This window comes from Colius striatus, unplaced genomic scaffold (assembly GCF_028858725.1).
Source record: "Colius striatus isolate bColStr4 unplaced genomic scaffold, bColStr4.1.hap1 scaffold_149, whole genome shotgun sequence".
Lineage (NCBI taxonomy): Eukaryota > Metazoa > Chordata > Aves > Coliiformes > Coliidae > Colius > Colius striatus.
Genome location: NW_026908439.1, coordinates 11212 through 37243, shown reverse-complemented (window position 1 = coordinate 37243; position 26032 = coordinate 11212). Strand labels below are relative to the sequence as shown.

Below are 26032 nucleotides of genomic sequence, written 5' to 3'. Positions count from 1 at the left end.
CAGCCATTCTGGTTGAATGTTCAGATACATTTCCCTCAAAAGCACCCAGAGGAAGCACTATGCAGAGGCATCCTCAGCAGGAGGCAGAGCTTCACTAAAACAATTCAGCAATATTCTATGAACCGGATCTTGACCAGCTTGAGAGTTGGGCAGAGAGGAACCTCATGAGGTTCAACAAGGACAAGTGCAGAATCCTGCATCTGGGAAGGAACAACCCCATGCACCAGTACAGGCTGGAGATCAAACTGCTGAAGAGCAGCTCTGCAGAGAGAGACCTGGGAGTCCTGATAGATAATAAACTGAACATGTGCCCGGAGTGCATCAAGAAGAGTGTGGACAGAAGGTCAAGGGAGGTTCTTCTCCCCCTCTACTCTGCCCTGGTGAGGCCTCATCTGGAGTCCTGTGTCCAGTTCTGGGATCCTCAGCTCAAGATTGACAGGGAACTGCTGGAGAGAGTCCAGTACAGGGCCACCAAGATGATGAGGGGACTGGAACATCTTTCATATGAGGAAAGGCTGCAGGAACTGGGGCTGTTTAGTCTGGAGAAGAGGAGACTGAGGAGAGATCTTATTAACATTTATAAATATCTAAAGGGTGTGTGTCAGGAGGTTGGGACACTCCTTTTTTCTATGGTAGCTAGCAACAGGACAAGGGGTAATGGGATAATGGGAACACAAAAAGTTCCACTTAAATATAAGAAAAAACTCTTTCACTGTGAGGGAGCAGTGGCACAGGCTGCCCAGAGGGGTTGTGGAGGCTCCTTCCTTGGAGGTGTTCAGGACCCGCCTGGACGTGTTCCTGTGTGACCTGATCTAGGTGGACCTGCTTCTGCAGTGGGGATGGACTACATGATCTCTAAAGGTCCCTTCCAACCCCTACCATTCTATGATTCTATGATTAGAATACCCATCTTTAAAGAAAATGTCTCAAGCCTGTCAGTGTTTGAGAGGCATTTGTACAATGCTCTTAATAACACACTTGAATTTCTGGTCAGCTCTGAACAGTTGGACTAAAATGATCACTGTAGGTCCCTTCCAACTGAAACATTCTATCGTATTCTAAATTATTTTGGCAAAGACTCCATGTCATAAGGGAAAGTAAATTGCCTCCAGTAGATTCACAGAATTGCAGCTGAAGTCAAAGTTCTGTGCTTTAAGACAGTACTGCTCTGGAAGATATTTATTATTTGCTAATGACATTGCTGGCACAGACACATTTACACCCATAATCCTATTCCCCTCCTACTGTAGACAGCGTGTAACATAGAAAAGAAGACCTGGGGAACACAAGGATAACATCAAGTAGTTTGTTGGTTTGGTTGGGTTTTTCCCCCCAAGAAGCTGAAGCTATTATTTTTTTTTCACCTCTAGCATTTCAGGAAGAGTTTCCACAGAACAAACAATTACATACAACCTATTGTTCACTTACCCTGCTGTCTCTGTACACATCAAAAACAACTGAAAAGGAGAAAAAAACAATATGTTAATCTTAGAAGACATATAGTGTCACAGAAGATGTCTAAATCTGAATAGATACTTGTGTAGACAGCACAATCTGAAAAGTCAGTATGTCCAAAGAACTGCAAGCCAGAATTAGATACATTTCCAAGAGGGAGTTGAAACCTTTCAAGAACTACTGTTAATGTACCAAGAGATCATTTGATGGGTTTTTCCATTTAATGTTGGTTTCATCTGTTGATCTTTCTCCTCACTGAAGAACACTTGATAAACCCAGCCCAGAAAGCAGCTTTTCTTTGACATAACTGCTCTTTTGTTTACAGCAGAACAGAGAACTTTCAAGGAAAGATCAAGATTCTACTGTGCACATTGCACAAATATTTAATAAGAGAAAGTTCCTGCTTGATGGAGATTAGGACTTCAGCAGAGAACAAGACAAACAGGTTGTAGGAACAAAGGGAGTATGCTGAGGAGGAGGTGGCAGTGAAATGGCTATGTTCAATGTAACCTCAGCAGACAGAGCACACCCACTCACTATCAACAACTCTTTCAAACAGGCCCTTTGCTAGGTGATTGAGCAAAGCTGTCTTGTGCAGCTCCATTGTTGTCTCTCCCTTGACTTAATTAAGCGTGAATCTTTGCACACCATCTTTCTAATAGCTTCTGCTCTGTTTAGTTAAACAAATCTTTGTCTTTCTATTCTAGCTCAGGAAATCAACAGACAGGCATTGAGGCATGACTACATGCAGAAGTTGTACCAGTTTAGAAGACAGGCAGGCAGAGAGAGGCAGAGAGAGGCAGAGAGAGGCAGAGAGAGGCAGAGAGAGGCAGAGAGAGGCAGAGAGAGGCAGAGAGAGGCAGAGAGAGGCAGAGAGAGGCAGAGAGAGGCAGAGAGAGGCAGAGAGAGGCAGAGAGAGGCAGAGAGAGGCAGAAGTCAGATTTAGAAAAACCTCAGACAAATGTTGTATTGTTACTTCCTTCACTAGTAAAGAAGGGAATACTTCAGCTAAGAGATTTCCCAATACATGTGGGATAAACTAAACTCAGGATATGACCAAGGAACACTTGAGCCTCTGCAGCTACTCAGGAAGCTGCCTGGCAGTAACAGGGATGTTGATTGATCATGTTCATGCATGTAAAGCTACTCAGCCTTCTAACATTTCTACCATCTCATGTGAAGCTGGCTGGGTTAAGGGCAAACCACAACTCAATAGTGCCAAAACCAGTCACGTCACTGGCTTTGACCATCTAGCCCGAAAATCCACACAGCTTTTTGCACAAGTCCAGTTACGTCAATTTAAAATGTCACTGTCATTAAGTGCTATACTTTCTCAAGATGACAAGCCCTCAGTGGCTAAGCCAGTCATCAACACAAAGAGGAGTACACTAATCCTAGTCTTCTTTTCCAGCTGAACTTATTCTTTGATTTATACTCCTGTTAAGACTGACTGCACACTGGTGACTAGTTTGGGACACTAACAAATGCTGAAGAGATTAAAAAAGGACTTGTTCCTTCTTCTTAGGGCCCACCTCAGAACAGCAGTGTTGTGTACCAGCAGAACTGTAACTAAACCTTACCATAACAGCTCAAAATGGAAGTTAAGGCATGGCTCGACGCTACAGTAAGTATTTGTACCTCCAGAACATGGTTCATACTGTGCTCTTATGAAAGGTATTGAGAGGGTTTTAACATCACTTAGAAGTATTATTTATAAAGCATTCATCCATCTGTTATCCTACTGCTCTGATTCTGCAATGCTTCAGCTGCTCTGACTCAATTCTTCCATCTGGAGATGCTACCAGACCAACTGGAAAAAGCAGAGCAAGCAGCATCAAAATGCCCAATGAAATAACAAATCAGGGAAAAAAGCTGTAATACCTTTCCTTTTAAAAGTAAACAAACAAGCAAAGTCAGATTTTTATTGTTAACAACATATATGCTAAGAGATAGTGGATCAAGGGATATGATGGGGGATGAATGAAAGGGGATTAAAAGAACCCTCCAAAATATTTTCTGCATGGCATTTTTCTGCAGATGGGCAAGTCTCCACCATTTAGTGCCTAAGAACAAAAGGTTAACAAACCTTCAGCTCAGAAGGTCACTCTGAAACCTGCTTTCCCCAGAAGGTAACTCAGATGTCATAGTTCTACATCCTTCATGTAAGACGAGACTTCAGATCTTTCAGTTCACCAGACAGGAGTTTCAGAGCCTAAATCTAAACATCAATTTCCAAAAATGGTGCCCTGAATTCTTCTCTATCAGGTCATTGCACACCAGTTAAAATTATGTTGGAACACAGAAGAAAATGACAAGACAGTTATCAGCATATCAGATCTTCAAAACATTAGGGCTGTGGACCAACTAAATTAGTATAATCATTTCCAGACTGCTCGTCTTCTCCAAGCAGTGGTTCTTGAGAACTTCTCTGGACTGAAATAAAGGAACTCTGCAGAGTCAAATTATTAAGAGTTATAATATATCAGAGAGTGGCATCTTTTTCAGAAAGTCAGACAGGACAAATCTATTTGACTGCTCTAGTAGCTCAGCAAAATCATCAACCATGTTCAAAACTTACTTAAAAGTTGAGTTTACAAGGCTTTCTAGAATAAAATATAACTGACAGATAATTCTTATGTTTATGTGTTTTACTGAACTGAGGATTGGTCTACACCAGATACAACTTTGACTTCTTTACTGTGTTTTTTACCACTACTGATCACTCATCACAATGGAACACTATTCAATTCAGGAAACTATTTCCAATAAGATTTGCAAAGGACTGCACTTTTTAAAGAAGACAATTTGCTTGGGTTGCTTAGGTGTATCAAATGCATGGCCTTTAGTTAAAAGTTTCAGCAGTTGAAATGTTCCAGGATAAATCATTATAACTTCTTGCAAAGAATCCTTTCTTCAAGGAATACATCAATAATTTAGCAGCAAACATCTGACAAAATCTTTATAAACAAGTATTCTTCTTACTCCTGAACATCTTTTGTTAAGCTTTTCCTACCTGTGAAAGCAACACTCTATGAAGAGAGATGCATACAAAGAGACTTAAAATATCAGGGATGCCATTATTTATTGAGAAGTACCCATTTTACCACTGATCAGCAGTAAACTAGAATTTAGCTCACTGCAACTTGATGCACTGTGAAGGAAACACGCCTGGCTCAGCAAGAGCAAGGGGGAAGGAAGATAGGTCTCATTTCTGCAGTGTTTGCCCTGCAAGTCCTTTCCATTTCAAACCACTACCTTGACAAAAGAACTTCAAAGAGGCTGAACCTTCATATTTGTTTTCAAGTCCTTGTAGCTTGTGCAGTATTACAAAGCTTCCTCCCCCCTGCTCCCCTTGCTAACTGAAGCCTTAAGATACTTACAGTCTTCATCCAAGAATTTATACTCTATGTGTTTCTTGAAAAACTCCTGTATTGATCTACAGATCTCCTCATGTTGCTTGGAGATATGATCGTAGTATTGAGTGTAGTCCCTCTGTGATATACCTGTCAATAATTGTAGTTGATTACAAAGAGCTTTAGGCATTCAAATAACCCAACCAGACAGAATGCATTTATCAGGGAGATGCATGTTACAATCTATATTTCAGAAGTCAGAGTTCTCCCAAGTTTCAGCCATTACCACTGACTTATTGCTTAGCTTCATTTTCCTATGCTTCATTTTCCTATACTTAAAGCACTTCCATTAGGAATCTCTTCCTTGAACTGTTCTGCCCTACTTTTTGTGAATCTCACTTCACTTGTATACACTTTGATATTTTAAAGTGAATTTCAGGAAGAAACTTTACCTGCATTTAAGTTTCCAGTTCCTGTCTTTTTCCTTCCATTTTTATTCCCTCCTCAGTTACTCTGGTCAAAAACATAGTGACCAGATTTGGTACCATGAAATTAAAGGAGTGCACATTAGCAAAGATGATAGATCCTAGTATACCACAGAGATTCACACTTAACCCATTTTTTTAAGCATGGAATAACACATACATGTTTGATAAGGCACTACAGGTGAAACCTTAAATCCTAAAATCAAGGAGATGGCCTATCATCTGGAATATTATTTCTTCCATTTGACCCCCTCAAGGTCTGTCTTGCTTATGTGACATATATAAACTACTCCACGGGTGAGAGAGCACTGGAAGGGGCTGCCCAGATGGGTTGTGGAGTCTCCTTCTCTGGAGACATTCAAACCCAGCTGGACAAGTTCCTGTGTGACCTACTCTAGGTGCTCCTGCTCTGGCAGGGGGGTTGAACTAGATGATCTCTAAAAGTCCCTTCCAGCCCTTGTGATTCTGCAATATCACAAGCTCTTAATTTCAAACAGTTGTTTGTCTACCAGACAATAGTTTAATATCAAGAGGATTATACACTTGCATGCATCTGATGTGACACAAGTTCTCGTACAAGATACATCAACGTAAGCCACTGCAATACCCTGTTGGACAATTGTCAAATCCAGACCTTCCCCATCAATGCAAAATGAGTAGTTCCCCAAGAAAGATGTAGTTGGTTTGTATATGGTTAAAACAATGGCAGTTTGGTTTGTATATGGTTAAAATAGCAGAGAGGTTAATTTTTACTCTAAAACTTTGCTGACTACTAGCAAAGATGTGCTCTTCAATGGAACTTAATACCACTAAAAAGTCAGATCTAAAAACAAAAATCAAGAGATGGTGGCATCTCAGGGGATGCAGCTGTATAGATGTATAACTGGAAAAGCATTCAGTACACTGTGCAAGTAGCACTCCTTAGTTTGACTGACACATATATTAATTTAAAGAGCATGGGAACACACTGTGAAAAATCTTGGAACTATCTTCAGAAATGCAGCTGGAGTGCTAGCTAAAAAAAACCCCATACTGGTAGATCTACTAGGTTTCAAAAACTTGTAAAGAAACATATAGAGCACTTAAATAGCCAGCATACAAATGCTTTGAGGTATTTGAAAATAAATATCCCTCGGCATTCTATAATAACTCTATGTTCCAATGTTTTTAAGGTTATGACAGTGATGAATCCCTTTGGCAGCTCTGGTGTTCCAGCAGCGTGTAACAGGACAGAATTCAGTTCTTCTCCCTTCAAAAAGCCATGTCAGTAGTCATTAAGCTTAATGGACAATCTGCTATTAGCAAGAAAAACTACCACAGTGAACTGTAATAAGCCCTGCAATAGGCATGAATGGAGAGAGAACAGGAAGATGAGCGTGAAAGCACCAAAGGAACAGACAAATTAGCTCATCCCAAAACATTTCCAAAGCAGCTCCACCAGATCTGTCCAGGACACCCAGACCAGGAAAGAATCAGGGAGCACATTCTTAATGATTGACAGAAGTGGGACAGGATGGAGTGACAAATTGCTGACAGCCCCTAACAGGTACAGAAAAGCACATCCAAAACAAGTACGCAGTGGCCATGCCAAGAAACCAGGAGAAACAATGAAGATTGGACAACTAATATCCTTTCCCTTCTGTATCATCACAGACCATTTGTATATGTGCATCTTGGTGCTTGTGAATTATGTAGGTGCAAGACATAAAATGAAGAAACCTAGTTCTCCTGTTACAATCAGCAGAGAAGAGTCAATACATGCAGAGGAGTATAATTCAGCTAAATTCACTGTAGAGCTGCCTAAAATACACGCTCTAGCACAATCTGCCTATCCTCCAGCTGTCATACGTCTCCCACTGCACCCACCAGCTGTGGATACCACGGCTGTTCAGCGTCACTTGCAATGCTTTACATTTAAGATTTTGAACCAGAGTAATAAATCAACAGGTTTTCTGACTAAACTGTACTGAATATACCATAAACTCAAGACACCTCATACAATTGTGGACATGTTCTGACCTCTCCAACCGTCTCTGTATAATAGCTACATGTGGTGATGTTTCATCAGCATAATACCCAAGTGTCTGTATTCCTGCTGCAAGCTGGAGATGACGCAATTCACTCCAAGTATAACAGAATCACTTACAAAAGAGCCTTTGGGTGAAGTTTCTGAATTAGCAATTAGAATTAAGGATATTCCCACTGTAATATTGAGCAACTGTGTCATCAGGCTTTCAATGTGACATGTCACACTTTACATTACAGAACGAAGAAAACATTAATTCCAGAAATGAGATGTGGTAAGGAAGAGCAGTCTTCAGAATTAGCTGTGACTCAAGGAGTCACAGAAACTCTTCAGAACATCACCTGATAGTTTTAGCTTCAAGAAAATCCTTACCTATAAGCTTGTTTTCCTTGACAAAGCATCTGAATTCTGCACCAGGGATCAGTTCACACCATTTGCGAAGAACAAGCTACAGAGGAAAAAACCAAAAAGACAAAGTTTGGTGATAAGATGATCTCTGAAGTTATTCCTGATAGATGGCAAAACAATCTCAACCTGCAGTTCACATCATCTTAGCAGTTACTTCAAAACAATTACTATTATTTCATAGAATCACAGAATGCTTTCACTAGGAAGGCCCCTTTAAAGACCACTGAGTCCAAACTAGATTTAAGTAGAAAAGTTCAGGCCAGACATAAAAAGAACTTTTTCACCATAAGGACTGTTGAACACTGGAACAGCTTCCTTGTAGAGGTTGCACAGCCTCCATGCACTGAGGTTTTCAGAGCAGATTTGATGAAATGCCAAACAACCCGATGCAATTTCATTGCCTTACTCAGCTTTGTGCATGAGAATGGACTAGAGACCTCCTGAGAGCCCTTCCCACCTTCATTAGCTTGTGCTCTTCCACTTTGTACAGCATTTGTAATTGTGAAATTATTTATGAAATAACCTCAAAGTTACATTAACGATAAAGCATGGAAAACAAAATCCTGCTGTACAACACAGCAAAATCTGTCACGGAATTGGCAGAAAGCTGCTCCCTAGTCAAAAGAGATGATGAGCAGGATTAAATTTAACCAAATCAACCCCTATTCTGGTTTACACCCAAGCACAGTTCTGTGATGCCTTTGAAGGCACAAACTAGATAAAATAAGGACATGGGATAGAAATAGTAACCAAACTATTGTAGTCAATAGGACAGACTGCCTGGTAATTAAAGCATCTCTCTGGCACATTCTCAAGCCTCTGCGTTTCCTAAACTGAAGTATTCAGATGGATCCATTCTTTTGAATGCCTTAATTACTGCTACTGGATACTGAAAACTCCCAAGTTCATTCAATATTCCAAAGTCCTTTAAGCCCACAGGATGATGACAAATGCTCTATTTACATAAAAGTTATTAGAGAAATAACTAGATGCTGAGATAAAGCAACAGCACCACATGAACAGTTTCAATCACTGTTAATATCTACATTCCTAGCTTAACATCTTAATCTGGTAATGAGCATATGAAACAAGACATGACAGACCAGTTCAGGATGTCCCCAGCCACTACAGTCAACTTCTGTCTTCGTAACCTCAGCTGTGACGCTCACAAGCAGCATACTACCAAGAATATACAACTTTCAGCTACTGAATTTGTCCTTCCTGGTAAAATCTGGCAGACATCACAGAAAACTGCAAGGAAGCTGCAAAAGTCTGAACTTTAGCTCATCTCATTTGTAATTAAATGAAATCCTTATGATGCTTAATCAGACTTCCCCCACACTGCCCAAGCAACACAATGAAAACAAACAAAACAAGTTTTATGGGCAGATACCCAAGCACAAGTGGCACCCTGCCCACGAGTGATTCACTGAAACTGCCTAGAAATCATGCAAAGAGTCCTACCTCATAGTTCAAGGAAGGATCAGGGGAATCATCAGTACAGTGAATAAATCTGGAAAAGTAAAGTACAGGCATTAAAATCTGCTTTCACATATAAGATTTTAGCCATAGTGATAAAGAAATACCCCACACTGTGAGTAACAAAAACTACTGTTAAATTATCTCCAAGACATACAAGCCAAGTAAGTTCAATACCTGAATAACAAATCTCCTTTTGACAGTTACCAGGGCGAAAAAAATCACCTCTTTCCACCTAGTGTAATTTGGAAGCACTTAAATTTGTACAAAGATGTGGCTAAAATATGTTTACTCATTGTGAAGTTTTTTTTTTCTGTTTGAATCAACAGCACTGCTCCTTTCCTCTTTGTTGTTATGTTGGCATTAACTGGACCAGATAAACTTGAGCAATCTAATCTAGTTTCTCTTCAGCATGTTTTCCCCTCCTACTTTGAATGTTTAACTTCCTAAGCCACACAGAGACACATCATTGTGCCTTACAGCAGCTCATTTCCATGAATATTGGATGCAAAACAGCGTCACTCGGCCCCTTCTGATTCCACAGCTTGGTGTCTTTCTAAAGTAAGAGCCTTAAGAAATACTCTTACAAATCTCCTAAGCAGGAACAACTATTTCCATAACTGCAAGCAGATGTGAAGGTTCTGTCCCTTGAGAGTAGCTGACACTGTCACCTTTCAGGAAGTATCAGGAAGGGAGGCAGTGATACCCAAGCCAACTTCTGAGTAGCTTTTTGTCGCTTTACAGTAAGCCTTGTAATAAATCCTGTGACTTTCAAAGGGAATTAGCAGGAGAACACGCATTTTCCTTCCAAGTGCACTCCCTGGCCTTATTGGAAACAAACTACTGGATGCACAGAACTGTGTAAAGGGTCACTGCTGAGCAATAGTCTTACATGGCAACATTTATACTACGTCCCTTTGGCATTGAACTTAGTTAGGCAATCCAAAACTGAATCAAAGCAATGCTTTGGTAGGACTCGGCTGTCAGGCCACCAGTTTGAAGCAAAGAGCTATCCTAAGAGTTCATTCATTGTGCTGCCAGCAGAAAGACATTTCACACATTTTAGTTTAGACTTTAATATCCATTAGACACAGAAAGAAAGGGTGACAGCAGGCATGCTTTCCAAAAGTACAGTAACCAGGCCATATATATCTGTAGGCCCATGTAAACAGATAACATCCTTCAACTACAGTTTATATTCCCCACAATTTGAGATCTGTCAAAGCAACAGAAACAAACTCATGAGAGCTTGCAGTTTTCATGGACTCAAAATTCCCACCTTACTAGCACATATGCCTACCATGCTCAAGAAAATACACCCACTCTCCCTTCCCCCCCAAAAAACCCCAATAATAAACTAAACATAAAAAGGCAGCTGAGGTCCAGCACATGGAGTTTTCCAGGCCCTGCACCCTAGGACCGGTGTTACCTCTCACAGACTTCCACATCCTTTTGGAGGGTTAGATCTTGGGAAACAAAATAGTTCCAATTTTACATTTTCTTAATCATTTTTTGGTAGCTTTAATTGTTCAGACCCAGCTGAATTCTTCTATTACATATGGTCTTTTATCATAAGAGGCAGAAGACTAAATGAGGTTTCTGTAACCTACATTCTACTCAGGTTTTGAGGTACTTGAAAGAACAATCAGAAACTTCAGGAACCCAAAATTAAAAGATATATGGTCTCTCTTTACTGAAGCCTTTGAAAACTGTCATTTTGAATACTCCTCAGTGTGAAGGAATTAAACTCAATTGCTAACAGGTCTTGTGCTGTGGTCAACGGGTTGTTTACAGATTTATACTTAAGGATCAAAGTCTCTTTATATGTAGCAGCTGTACGTTAATCTCCAAATACAGATACTCGACAACAGGACACACAACATGAAAACATTACACAGTTCAGTTCTCGACACTGAAAAAAGCAATTTGAGGTTTGTGAGACTTCCAGCACCTATCCTGCTATGAGAGCCATAAACTTACTTGCAAATTACTGAGATTATTCTGTGAATAATAAACTATTATGGCTACAGTAAGAACTGTAAAAGTTATTCTGTGCCACACCATGCTCCTGATATCATCTCACAGTTTGCTTAAAAATCTTCATTAAAAAAAAAATCAAGGAGAAAGACCTAACAGCCTTTGAACTGACTTGTTATTTGTTGAATATTGAACATTGCTGAAACTTTAATAACTAAAAGATGAGAGGAAATTCAGGCACCATTCCAAAGATAATCTTATACTGCACTGTATATTGCTAGGAAAGACAGAATGCAAGTAAAAGTGCATGGGGAAAGAAAAAAAAAATCAAAGGCCTCATTTTTCATATTCTCTCATATGGAACTTTACACCTCCAAACAGTCTACACTAAAGTCTAAACCAACAGCTACCGTTCTTGCAAAAAGGTAACCGGAGTGCCAAGTCACATCTTTATGAGCCAACACTGCCTCCTAGGTTCTGCTAGGAGAACACCAGCTGCTACTCTTCCACATCTCAAAAAACCCCCAACTATTATAATTTCTTTCTAATTTGTAATGTAATCTTTGGAAGCACTGAGTTTGGTTCAAAAATATATAGTCTGTGCTAGCTTAAAAACAAAAAAGGCTGAAAGTTCTGCTAGATTTTGAACAACATGCTTAGGAGCCTGATGGGCTAAATCCCACCTTCTCAACTGTTCTCAGAAACAGGCACTTAAATTTTAACCAAGACCTCTTATAAACACCTAGATTTTTAACACTGCATCTCCTTCATGTTCTTTTGTGTCTTGCACATTACTACATTTGGAAACTTGGCCTAGTAGGAGTTGTTTCAGCAGCTGCACTAACCCAGTAGACATTTCATACCTAGTAAATGTGGCACAGACCAGTCCCTTCACTCTGTTTCCTGGGCTTAGGCAGAGCTGAGTGGCAACTTTTAGACTCTTTACTTGAACTGTCTAACCAGCTTCTCTTTTCAGGAATGAACTTCTGGAAGAACCAGGTTGATGGCACCAGCTGGTTCAATAAAATACTGAGAATTGATTTACAACCTTAAGTGTACATCAGGAAATAGCCCTTCTTGCACATGACTCATACTGTGCCTCTACACTCAGTCCAAGAGCAATCTCTACAAAAGAGGTGCATTAGGTTGCTTTTCAACAACCTAGAACTTAAAGGACTTCGATTTCTCCTCTACAGTTGTAACTGGAAAAATAAGAACTTGAGCATTCAAAACCCCAACAGTAGTGCCTGCAGATTAAAACATCCAGTACTGACCTGTAGAACAGGAATAAACTCCACAGTTTGACAAAATTCCCAAGGTTTATTAGCAAGCACGATGTAACAACAATAATTGCAAGGGCATTATAATATCATTAGAACTACTGTTAATATTTACAGTGGTCTCAGGTGGGCAACCATGTCTCAACAAAATGTAGTCCACACATTCTAACAATAAGGAAGAAAACTCTGTTCTAACCCAATACACTCACCAGGGCTTTGAAAAATTTTTTTGTTCAAAAGATGAGTTCTAATCACTTCACAGAAATCCTCATTAGAATGAGGGGCTTTTTCACTCTGCTTACTTTGAAGCAGAAACATCAACCACATTAATGAGTGCATTGCTCTGAAGTTTCTGTTAAATTTATACAAAATTTACAAGAAGGACAGTTAGTTCATGATTTTGAACTTTTCAATCAAACAAAATGTCAACATCATGAGAGAATCCAAACACTTAAAACACACAAAGCTTATCTAGGTATGCTCAGTATGTTTGCTTTATGGCCATATTCTGTTAAGATTTCAAGAACCGCATAGTTGAAGCTTTCTTGGAACTTGAAATAGTTGAGAATTACAGCAAGGGCAGTTCCATGACCTGAACAACATATAGATCAATACCAGATAAGGAGATGGAAAACGAGAGAGGAAGAGGCAAAGAAAGTGGTTGGCCCCAAGTCCTACACCAGCAGGAAAGAAACAGATCTTCAGACTGCCATTGCAAAGTCATTTCCATATTATGACCCATGAATCACAGAATATTAAGGGTTGGAAGGGACTTCAAAAGATCATCAAGTCCAACCCCTCTGCCAGAGCACCTAGAGTAGGTCACACAGGAGCTTGTCCAGCTGGGTTTGGAATGTCCCTAAAGAAAGAGACTCCACAATCCACTTGGGTAGCTCCTTCCAGTGCTCCCTCACACTCACATGTTTCTTCATGTTTCTTTGGAACCTCTTATGTTCCAGCTTGTACCTGTTGCCCCATGTCCTGTCATTGGCTATCACTGAGAATAGCCTGGCTCTACCCTCCTAATACCCACCCTTTATGTATTCGTAAACATTAATGAGGTCACCCCTCAGCTCCCTCAGCCTTTCCTCAGAAGGGAGATGCTCCACTTCCTTTATCATCTCTGTGGCCCTGTGCTGAACTTTCTCCAGCAGCTCCCTATCCTTCTTGAACTGAGGGGCCCAGAACTGGACACAATATTCCACATGTGGTCTCACAAGGCAGAGTAGAGGGGGAGGAGAATCTCTCTCGACCTACTGCCCACAGCCCTTCTAACCCACCCCAGGATGCCATTGGCCTTCTTGGCCATGAGGGCACATTGCTGGCTCGTGCCCACCAGGACCCCCAGGTCCCTTTCCCCTGCACTACTCTCTAAGAGTTCATTCCCCAACTTGTATTGGTACCTGGGGTTATTCTTCCCCAGATGCAAGACTCTACACTTGTCCTTGTTGAATTTCATTGGATTTCTCCCTGCCCAACTCTCCAGCCTGTCCAGGTCTCTTTGAATGGCAGCACAGCCTTCTGGTGTGTCAGCTACTTCCCCCAGTTTAGTATGGTCAGCAAACTTGCTGACAGTGCCTCTGTTCCCTCATTGAGGTCATCAAGTGGATTTTTAAGTTAAAACAATTGAACAGAAAACAAAGCAAGAAGGGTATCCAACATTTCAGCTGCCAATTAAGCAGGGCAAAAAATCTTTTAGACCACACTGAGTACTAATGAAAGAAGCAGAAACACAGTGCTCCCTCTCAGTAGAGCTTCCAAGGGATTTGCATGTATTATGTATCCTATTTTCATTTGTTCAGCACTTCAGGTTCTTATACCAGCTACATTTTTAATTTCTGCTTACTAAGGACTAGGGAACTGGCAGCTAATCAATAGTATAATTAAGGAAGACGACTGTTCTGATTCAGCAATAATAATTTCACTGGCTGGGTGGAACATTTTGTACAAATAACTTAATAATTTAGAACTACCATGCACAGGCTGGACAATAATATGTGCTTTCATCAAGTACAACCTATTCATTAAAAAATGAGATACATAGATATCAAAGTGATTTTACACACTACACGTTCCCCTAGTCCTAAATACAGCTTCCATTCAATTTCATGGAAACCACAAGACTCCACTGCCTGTATTTACCTTACCAAAACAACAAAGCCTGCTCTGACAAAAAACAACTCCTATCCCCAATTTATACTGACATTAGATTAGACAAGAATGGAAATGCATACAACACTTCTCCATCAAAACTTAACCTTTAGATTAGGTGATGATCCCTCAATAATTTTGTAAGGTTTGCTTCTTTGCCATCCTCTAGCTGAGCTGTGCTATCTGGTGGTGCATGTGGTCTTATCACACTGGAAAAGGAGTCTAAATGGATTGGACTACTGCAATTTGAGGTGTTGGCTCTCTGCTGGAGGTTACTCTCCCACAGCAGGATCAGCAGAAGAGTGTGTGCCGGCTACAGGCTGATCAGGCACCTGGGTTCTTAGTCTGATGGGAACTTAAGGTGAAAGCACTGATGGCTCAAGTTAACACCCGTGCTGTGAAATCTCACAGCATGGGAGCCAGAATATATTCACCGCCTCCACCACTAAGTCAGTGCTGTCTGCAGAGGGCCAGGTGAACAGCTGAGGCACTAACTTTACCTGATATGAGAGAAAACCTGACAGAAAATGCACTGATTGCAGTCTCTGTGAAGGTGGTCAAATCAATTCATTCTACCATATAAATGGCATAAACTAAGAGCACAAACACATGCACAGAGTTAGTGCATCTTTAAATGAAGCGGCGCCTGCTAAATCACTGTGTCCCAAACTCATTAGAAAGCAGCTAACCAAACTGGAATTCTCCAAGAGTCAGGGTATTTTTTTGCTGAATCTCTTTATACATGAAGATAGCAGAATACAAAATCCACATTATTTAGTACTCCCAAAGGGATGATAGAAAGTGTATGGTTCTATTTGGACCCACCAGACTCAGTCCTGAAGGCATTTACAGCAAAGGACACATTAAATTTTAGTGCTCAGCCCTCTGAGCAAATCATCCTCAAGACATCTGGCCAAGTCACCTAGCCTCTCATTAGAAGAAATCATGAAAAAGAAGCTTCTTGGTAGGGCACCAAAGTCTTCTGACAATCATTATTCACTCATTCCTGAAATGTAAATGATAGATTTCTTGTCTCTTTCCTCTCAATACTCACAACTGTTTCCTAGTCCAATACATTTTCCAAAGTGTCTTCTCACTCCAACACCTCCCTTCCTTCTCAGTCTGCACCTCATAACGTTGTAGGTTAGACATAGTGTAAAAATCTAGCTTCAGAACTGGACTGACAGTGCTGCTAGCACTCCATAAATGCAGAGAGAAGGATGAGGATGTTGCTATCTATCCTTTTTTTAAGAGACCAACAAATTTAGGGAAAAGAGTGTTATTAGAGTTGCAGGAATTAAAAAGTATGCAGTTGCATAGCATTAATGCAACAAGTTTCACATTTAGACAAGACAACACTTATCAGGTCATCAGGACTATTATAGTTGGTAACCCTCTTTAATGCACCTAGAACAAGGGCCTCACATTTAATTGAGTCTCCTGAATATTGTAGTTATATAAATAAGCATTGACTAATTATTGAAAACAATCTGCCAGAAATCAATGCACAGAATGACCTTTTTCTCTGAAATTCTGCTTTTCTGATAGTGACAAGAACATTACATTTGAATAATCTTATTTTCTTTCAGAAAAAGGCACTCAGTTTTGAATTGAGTGACAGGAATCAGATGCATCTACTGCAGGAGGAAACTGTTCTATACAATTAAGTACTCTCTTCATGACAGCAGATGAAACAAACCCCAAGAACATTGAATTTGTAATGTTATCTGTAACTATTATCTGTAGTGACAGTTCCTGGAATGCATTTGTTCAAGAGCTACAAGACCTTGGCTTCAGAAGGAGCTGTAGGAATACATTAGCAGAAATCTCAGGAATCTTTCAGGCAGACACACAACCTTCAACTGCTTCAAAATTTGAAGAGGACATAGTAAAGTCATGTTGTATTACCAAGAGAAGTGGCAACAATAAGGTAGGTAGCAACCAGTAAACACTAAGAGAGGTGGGAAGGCAAAAAATCCTAACATTAAAATGTCACTTGCTCTGAAAAGCAACTCAATAAAAATGATCTTAGTGCACAGTGTCGTTTTGCAAGTACTGCTTGAATACAATGGCTTCCTGTTTTGTATTTCACTCATTTGCACATCAAAATAAAGAGAATTAATGTAAAATTAAAATGGAGACTGCTCTGCTCTTATTGACTGAAGCTGGAAAGTAATTCTGATTTACTAGGAAAGACTCATTTATGGTAAGTAATGATGATGATGTCAATTTGCTTCACAATTGTCTGCACTAAATTGGACCTGGCCTTTTATTTTTGCATGCTAGAGGGAGATAAAGAAGACTGGAGCTCCCTCACTCCATTGTTCCCTTTCCAAGAACAACCAACTTATTTATTACTGAAACACATTATTGTACCCAAAAAACTTCTAAACATGAACATTTAAACATTTTTCTATCAGATACTTATCATTACTGTTCAGTAAAGAGTAAGATCTTTCAAAAGAAATGAAAAGCTACCTTCAAGGGTTGGGGTTGTTTTTTTTGACTGAGTATAAATAAGATTGTCTGCTAGAAATCAACTTACGGCTGAGTGAGGTCACGAGTAATGAAGTCTGAACTCTTGAAGAGGAGGAAGATGTCACTGAGAGCTTTACATTTCAGAGAGCTGTTCATTGCTATCCAGTAGGCATCCTAAACAAAAAAAGCAGATTAACCAAAACTGCACCTTTACAAGTAGGAAGGAATGCAAGGTGCAGATCTAGCCAAATATTACACAATATTTGAAACACACACAGAATTGCTGTTTGTTTTGAGGACAACTTCATTAGCTGTTACCAGAGACACAACAGTTCCTGCATTTCTTACCAATGCTCTGTTGAAAGCAGAGCAGTTTCATTAAATAAATAATTACAAAAAAAAACAACTGAGCTTTTGCCTTACTGCTTCCAGGCACTTCCTTGGAATGTCTGATTGAACACAAGTTTCCCTTGAGAATATGATACAGAAACATTTGGGTGCAACCATCCTTAAGGTACAGCTAGAATACCTAAAATAACAAGAGGGGAAGTTTCCAGTATTTTTAAAATATGTGGAGTTTTTAATCTTTATCCCAGGCAAAGTTTTTGACTGGTATACTCAATGAGAAGAGCCTGACCATCATGTTGTTATCTGTGATAAGAAACACAGGGGTTTTATGTAAGAAAGACAGCGCTGCCTTGCATCAGCATCACCCAACAGCACACCATCTAGCTCTAATCCACCAGAAAAATTCACTGTGGCATTCTTCATTGACAGCTTGTCTATCACTTCTTCCTTCATCAGAACCACAGGTTCCCAATGCATTAAGATAAAGCAAACTAAAAACAATGTTTATGATAACATCTGTTACCAATTTTGAGAGTCAGTACTCTTACCCTTGGAGCACTCCAGTTAAGTTTAGGAAAAACACTACCACCCAAGGAACTTATTGCTTCTTGAACTTTAGCTGTGAACTCGGGGAATTCTGGTGCCTGAACAAAGAACAACAACAACAATAATATCAATTGCAATACATTTCTTTTTGAAGTGTAGCCATCTTCTAAATACCACTAGAAATACATATTGTAGAAGGGACAAACATATCCAAAATCAGGAATCAAGAATCCTAAAAAAATAATGTAGAAATAAATCACTTAAGAATCTACTCTGACGTTCTTTCAAACAGAGAAAATTGAAAATATGTTTCCAATTCTTATTACTACCAAGACTCTATGACTTCAGGAGAAAACCCAAAACTTCATAATGCTCATCATGGAAGCTGCAACAGCTGGCAAAGCTGCCAAGTCAAAAGCAGACCTTAAATACATACCAATGGTGGATTACTGTATACAAATAAGATCCAAGAAGATTTAACAACAAATGGACAGCCTTTCAAAAATGGTTTGCTTAGAATTGGGCATCTCTTTAAATATCCAAAATATGAGTATTGTAGCATTCTGTCAAAGTATTAAAAGGTAGAAAGAGATTAGTTTTGTTTTTTAGTAGTTTTCTAGTTGCATTTAGGAGTACAGTAAGAGAGCAAAGGTTAATAAATCCATTCATGGGCAATTTAAGTTAGAGTTCCTAATTTAAGCTTTAGTTTTATAAGGTGTTGTAAACAGCAGGTAATACTTTAACTCATCTTTCTTAAATTAGGTCCTAAAGTAGCTCCTTAACAAAATGTTGCATCAAAATAGAGGATGTACTGTTGGACTAGAAAACCTTGTAAAGAACATTGTCAATGTTGTAAACATAAGATGAGGGGGAAAAAAACCTCCTCAGGATGCTATAAATGCCACTCTAGGGTTTTTTTTCGTGTTGCACCACATTCAAACAGATTGCTGACCTTGAAAATAATGTCATAGAATCAAAGAATGGTAGAGGTTGGAATGGACCTTTAGAGATCATCTAGTCTAACCCCCTGCAATATGAACGGACTTCAGGTATATACAAAAGACTTTTCACATAACAGGATTTATGGCAAAAAGTATATAAGAACACTATTTCTGCCTGAGTATTTTTAAACTCAACTCAAAGCTGACTTCTAGGCTAATGCAAACTGATGCCTCTAAAACAACAAAACCCTCACAAACACACAAGTGATCAAAAAAAGTGAATACATTTTGGCATTTCCTTTCTGCAGCCCCCTCCAACACAAACACTTTAAAAAACTCTCTCACATTTTAGTGCAGAGACCCAGCCTGAACTTCAAAAGTTCTGAACCCTTCCTTAGGACATTATGTAGTCTCCAAGGGAAACTACACTTGGAAAACTTGAAAAAGCACTTGTCTTACTTTATTTTTAGAGCTTCAGTCAATTCTAGGAATTGTTCCTGCAAGAACTCTCCATCCATTGTATTCTGACCCCATCTCCTCTTATTTTGACAGAAGTCAGGAGTCACAGTATAAATGTAATATCAGCACATACTAAGCCTCCCTGGGGAAATGTTACCTTCCTATCATTTCATTGATAGAAGTGGAAAAAATGTACAAAGAAATGTGGTTCCACAGCTGCATGAACAAGATAGATTCTGGCCTGTCCTACATTCCAAATGCCTGACTTTGATACCATCACTATTAGTGCATGTCTTTCTAAACACAGAATTTTCTATAAATCTATATTCTAATTCTTCTTCAGAATATAAAAAGGGAAACAAGTTTTACCTGATGATTCCGAGAGCTCATCAAATCAGAAAAATCACAACCACAGCTCACCTTACTGCTCCCTCAGCTAAGAAACCAATAGAGAATTATAACCTGGTAAGATACGAGTGCCATAGGCTGAGAGCAAATGCAGAACACCAGTCTCTGGCCTGTCCCACTATTCTTTAACACATTATGTTTCCCAGTGTCTCCCTCTTCAGCTTCTTGAACATCACTACTTGATCCATTCTCATCTCTTGCAGTAACTCCAGGGGCAGCTTTCCCCCTCTCCTGCATTCTACATGGACTGTTTCCACAGGGAACACTTAAAAGCACACAAGACTATCTCCATTCACTCACTGGCCTCAGAGCAGTCCCTAGTTTTCAGACATAGAAGGCATTTTTGTCATGGATGTAGTCTTCAGAGCAATCACCTACCAAATTTACAAAATGGTGAAGAGCATATTGTGAAATTCTATTTTTAGAGTTTCTGTCTTTGACCAAATGTAGGTGTATATTTGTAGGAACTATCCACAGGCCCAATCCATGCTCATTATAAACCATTTTTAGGTTTGACAAAAGATAAAGGCATGCCAGCCTCTGAACAAGAGCCACCGTGGAGGCCAAAAGACCTCTCTTCTTTCTTTATTCCTGCTTTTACTGCTGAGCATGATGTCATATGGTATGGAATATCCCTTAAGACAATTTAGGTCAGCTGTCCTGTCTCTGACCTAGCTCTGTCCCCTCTCCTCCTCTTGCCTCCCCCTAGCCTAGTCACTGGGGAGGCTTGTGGGGCTGACTGAAAAAAGAGACAGCCTCAATGCCATGCAAGGACTGCTCAGCCACAGTTGAAAGTTAACTGCACTCCAGCCAGCCCTTGTAAAATATGAGCAGTAAAGCTGCAATCTGTACACAGTACACAGCATTTATCCAGCTAAACTGAAATCCCTAGGCCTATATCCTGATGGATATCATACCGCTTGATTATGTCTTTCCTTATTGTGTTGTACATTACAATGAAACCCGATACAAAAATCTGGTATTACTTTTTAGCAACATTGACATAGGCTTTGTAAAAGGTAAGATGGATGCTAAAAGCATTTACTTTATCAATGCTTAGATATTTGAACTGAAGCTATTAGTGTGGGCAAATTTGGCAGGTATTAAGTTTTAAAATCTAGGCTACACATTCTGTGCTAGCAAACACAGCTCAAAGCCAGGCTGTGGTTTCTATTGCACCTCATTCAAAGTGAGCAATTCAACACCATGACTAAAGTAGCAATGGTAGACAAGTGACACAAGTCCATTAACTCTGGCAATGATGGGGCACCTGCAAGTTTAAAAAAGATCTAAATAAAAAGATCAAGGAAATCTGGTTCATATCCATCATGAGCCTTATCCAGGCACAGTGCAAGGAGAGTACAGGAAAAAAAAGAGACAGAAAGAAATGTACTTAGGAGGAAATAATGGCACAGGTGTAAGAGAAGAGCTGTGAAAATTGAGCTGCAGGGGCTTCATTTCTTCTGCATCCAGTCTGATTAAGTAATTGGGAGATATTCAAAGTGGTGAAAATGAAAGACAGCTATATTTAGAGCCATACTTCAGTTAATTTCCTATAGTCTAACAAGTGTGTGATTGTTGGTGATGAAGAAAAGCGTTTTATTTTTAGTTAAATAAAATTAAGCCAGCAAAACTTTCTTAAAGCTACCGACAGCTACACTGCCATCTGTCTAGAATGGTCTTGGAAAATGTTAAATATAGCAACAGATATCTCTAACTGGCCACAAGTTTGTATCACAAGCTTGCAGAAAGGATACTGCTGACAAATCCCCACATTAGGCTTTTACAGCACCTTACCTTAAGTGTTGTAGTATTCTCATCATCTGACCACTGGGAAAAAGAAGAACAAATCAAAGGTTACTGGTCTTCTGAGATAATTTACAACAATATGAGAATTCATATGGTTTCCTCCAACATGTAAATCAAATCATTACCCTGGAGCTCCTGTAGCACAACATCACCATGCTCCAGTTATCAGAGCTGTAACTTAAAACAGGAAAAATATTGTATATTCACTGGAAGAACTATTCTTAAAACAGACAGCTATATATTTCAATTGTGATTTAGATCACAAATGTGGACATTTCAGAATTCAAAGTCTAGGTTTTTAATCTCCAGCTCTAGCACATCTATCCTTATACTCATGATCCATTAGTTTCATTTCTATTTCTTTTTGTACCTTCTGTCACCTGGTGCTTACACAATTTTTCAGCATCTTTCTTCTAGAACACCCTTCTGAGCCACTATGGCCTCAGAAACTTCCATTCTTTCTTGAAATAACTCCTCCAAAAATTCTCTTCCTAATTTTCCAGGGCATGAAGCAGCATTAAGTTCAATTCTAACATCCTTCATCATTCCCTACTTACTATTACAAATGCAATTATCAAGAAATTAAAAAATCAATTAAAGACTTCTGTGAAAAAGCACAGAAATATTTCCAGCCTTCCCTGACATCACAGTATAAATAACAATGTTTTTAAGTTTTTTCAAGGCAACTGCCACATGATTATTTTGTGATGTACTCCCCTCACCTCTAAATTATGCAGAAAAGTTTATACACTCATATTTTTCTCAACAGACTTGACATTAAGCTGCATTTTGTACTGACCTGTATTTCCTCTGCATCATCACTCCCCTCCTGAGCATGACTTGGTGGGTCCTCTCTGAAACAGAAAAACAGCAGGAAAAAAAAATATCAAGCACTGGAGTTTGACTTGCTGTGGAAGTGTAATGTGTGTAGTCATCAATCAGCTGTTGATCTTAAATGTTTTCATAAGCAGATTAAGCCTCAAAACCCCTGGCAGAGCAAGCCAGTACGGGAAACTGAAGACTGAACACCTGGCGTTAGACTTGGACCTTACCCAAAACACTTTGACTCCTTCCAATGAGCAGATCAGTTTCTGCTCTGAGAATGCCACAACTGAAGCTTTTCAACACCCTACTAATCATTCTTTTGCAACTTTACTGTACTCTGACACAAGCACAAAATAAATAAACCTTTTTTTATTAAACAAGTTCAATCAAAACTATGTTTTGTCTCCATACTCCTTTTCCAAGTGAACACTTATAGAACTTGAGTTTCAGAAGGTGACCTGTGAATTTCTGGTTCTGAAAAGAAAATGTCCTCACGCTTCACACACAGAAAGGAAGATCCTGTGGAAAGTGGATACGTAGTCACTAGCATCCTCCTGGAAAGTTTCTTTTTCTGCAGAGGTGAGATGTGCTGCTGTACAAACTCACATCTCTGGAAGAAAGCACTTGACAGGAAATATTCCCTTGAAGTTTGAGGTGGCTTTTGTTAGCCAAGTGTAAACAACTTAAAGGAGATGACCAAGCTCTTGAAAAAAACTTATTCACAGCAAGACAGTGTGGCAAACAGGGTAAGTTCAAATATATGACCTTGCCTAACTCTCCCCCAAGCCAGATTCTGCAGACCCTTTACATGCTTCCATTGGGATTAAACTATGTATTCAGTCTTTGAGATCTAGAGGTCAGATACAGGTTCACTGAAGATTAAAAGTAATTTTGGCCTTAATTGCAAGAGGTTTACATTCACTTCTAGCTAACTAAGTTCAACTCAGGGAAAAACTGGCTTCTAATAGGTATTTTAAACTGGCAACATCTTAAAAACCAGGATTTAAGTCAATTACACAGTTGTCCATTATTCCATTGAGGACAGCAGAAATTGTTTGTATAACAGAGTTCTAAAGTTAAATCCTCAGTTTTAGCTCTTCTGAAGACTTATCAAAAAGAAATGGCTGCTGCTAAATATGTCACACAATTCTGCAGAAGCAGGTGAGAAGATTACTTCTTATCCAAAGTGGTTTAAAAAACAATTACAACGTTCAGGATACCTTTTATTTAAAAATAAAACAACAAAAAGGCTTCTGATCTTTACAAGGTGTTAAAACGGCGTCAATTTTACATAAATCAATTCCTAAGAAATTAAACAAATTGAACACAGTTCCCTTGCACTCACAGCCCAATTGGCTGCTCTGTGAGTGGCAAACTACCCATTAGGAAATGATGGAGCGTGGGCTGATTTCTGAGTCTGATCATTAACAAGATGTATGCATGCAATAACCACTTTACAAGGAAGCCATACAGTTTGATTCTAAGTAGAGAACAGAAAATGAAGCCTGGGTTTTTACCAATTGTTTCTCATCTCTTTTTACCTCACTCTCATTCAAAATCTTGGCATGGATATACATACAGCATATTCAGACATGTCACATGCATGGATTCTATCTATGTAAATGAAGACTTTATAGAGAGCTTATCTTACTGAGAATGAAACTTAGGTAATGTCACTTCATCCCTGGATAAGGCTGAAGGCGTGTGAATGGCACGAAATCAGCCAAGCCTCTGAACTCCAGTGAACTGTATAAAAGCAACCAAACACAAACCACCAGGCTGTGAACTCAAGAGACTGGTAGACTCCAAAAGGAAAGGCAGAGAAAAAAAATGAAAGAGCTCCCTCTACTTGGTCTAAAATGAAAGAATTGACCCTGCTCTGGCAGGGGGCTGGACTAGATGATCTTCCAAGGTCCTTCCAATCCTTAACATTCTGTGATTCTTGGTCTAGAACTAAATGTATTAAATTGATTTTAGGATCTACAAGTCAAGTTTTACTAACAGTAACAGTCAACCCATGTTCATGTAGTTTGAGGTTTACTGCAGCCAGACTGATCAAATGTTAAAAACTCACTATGCAAAACATAGTATGTGTATACAAAATTGTGCTGTGAATATAAAACAGCATTAATACTTCGAGGGTGGGGGAAAAAACACTCTTTACCTTCCAGAAACCACAAGTGTTCCATCATCCAGCAAATACTCTTTCACATTCTCTGGCAGAGGAAGTATAACACTGGAAGAAACATCACAATTTCTTTAATAATTTATTATAAATATCATCTGTTAAAATAATAAGAGCTAAATAAAATTTCCTTTTAATAGAACATACCCCAATAACAGTACTTCTTTTTCTAAGAACAATGAAAAAAAAAAGTTCTCTTTCTCCCCTCTCATCCTTTCCACAGAAAGCAATGCTTATTTTTCCCTCCAAGGCAGTACAGGGGTAAGAGGCAAAAATTTTAGATGAAATTCACAAAAGTGGCACACATCTTCAAAGTTCTAAAAAATTCAAAGAAAGAGTGTGTGGGGCCAGTGAGAATGAGAAAACATGTTGCTTAAAACTAAATGTTTCCCTTCTGAGATCCAAATAACAATTTGCCTATACTATCCAAATGTTCCAAAAATGCAGGATACTCAACTTACAAAAAAATATGCAAGTGCTAAACTCTAAAAACAGTTAAAGTGTTAATGCATGTCCATTGACAGGCAACAAAACTGGTGAAAGGTCTGGAGCACAAGTCTAATGAGGAGTGGCTGAGGGAACTGGGGGTCTTCGGTCTGGAAGAGGCTGAGGGCAGACATGATCACTCTCTGCAACTACCTAAATGGAGGTTTTGGGATTGTTTAGCCTAGAAAAGAGAAGACTAAAGGGGAACTTCATTAATATTTATAAGCACCTAAAGGGTGGATGACAGGAGGATGGAGTGACACTTTTCTGTGTTATTCAGTGACAGGACTGGGTGTAATGGACATAAAGTGGACCACAAAAAGCTCCATTTAAGCACATGGAAAACTGCTTTGATGTGCAGCTAATGGAGCATTGGCACAGGCTGCCCAGGGAGAGTGTGGAGTCACCTCCTCTGGAGGTTTCCAAACTCACCTGGACGCATTCCTGGGTGACCTGATTGAGGTGAACCTGCTTAGCAGAGAGTTAGACTGGATGATCTCTAGAGATCCCTTCCAATCCCCACCGTTCTGTGACTCTATAATTCTAAATCTCATCCAACTCTGCCCCAACACAACCGCATTTCCTATCCAGCCCAGCCCCACACACCTCCTCTCCTCTCCACCACCTTCACCCCCACACGCACCTCCCCACCCACTTCTCCCGGCCCCTCACCAGGCCAGGCCTAACCCCAGCCCAGCCCCACACCGCCAAGGCCCAGCAGCTCTCAGCCCCATCCCGCACCCCTCACCTGCGGATGGTGACGGCCCTGAAGAGCGGGTACCACACGGAGAACTGGCAGTGTACCACCTGCTCCTTCTTCATCCTCACCCCGACCGCACTGGGACCGGCTCGCCCCGGCACACTGCTCCCGGAAGCTCCCGTTACCGCCGGAACCTCCGCCTCCGCTCCCGGCGCCACCCGGCCGGCCATCGG

At 39.8% G+C, this 26032-nt stretch overlaps 1 protein-coding gene across 1 annotated transcript; it reads right to left on the bottom strand.

Moving 5' to 3' along the window:
• Positions 1–1368: 1368 nt before the first annotated feature.
• LOC133629098 (cell division cycle protein 123 homolog) lies at positions 1369–25987 on the bottom strand. The gene is made up of 10 exons (XM_062019755.1): positions 25848–25987; positions 24593–24664; positions 22403–22457; positions 21592–21624; positions 17989–18084; positions 17160–17266; positions 9192–9240; positions 7692–7767; positions 4836–4958; positions 1369–1457 (listed from the first exon to the last, which is right to left on the bottom strand). The coding sequence occupies exons 1-10, from the start codon at positions 25919–25921 to the stop codon at positions 1414–1416; spliced, it is 729 nt and encodes a 242-aa protein (XP_061875739.1). The 5' UTR covers positions 25922–25987; the 3' UTR covers positions 1369–1413.
• Positions 25988–26032: the final 45 nt, after the last annotated feature.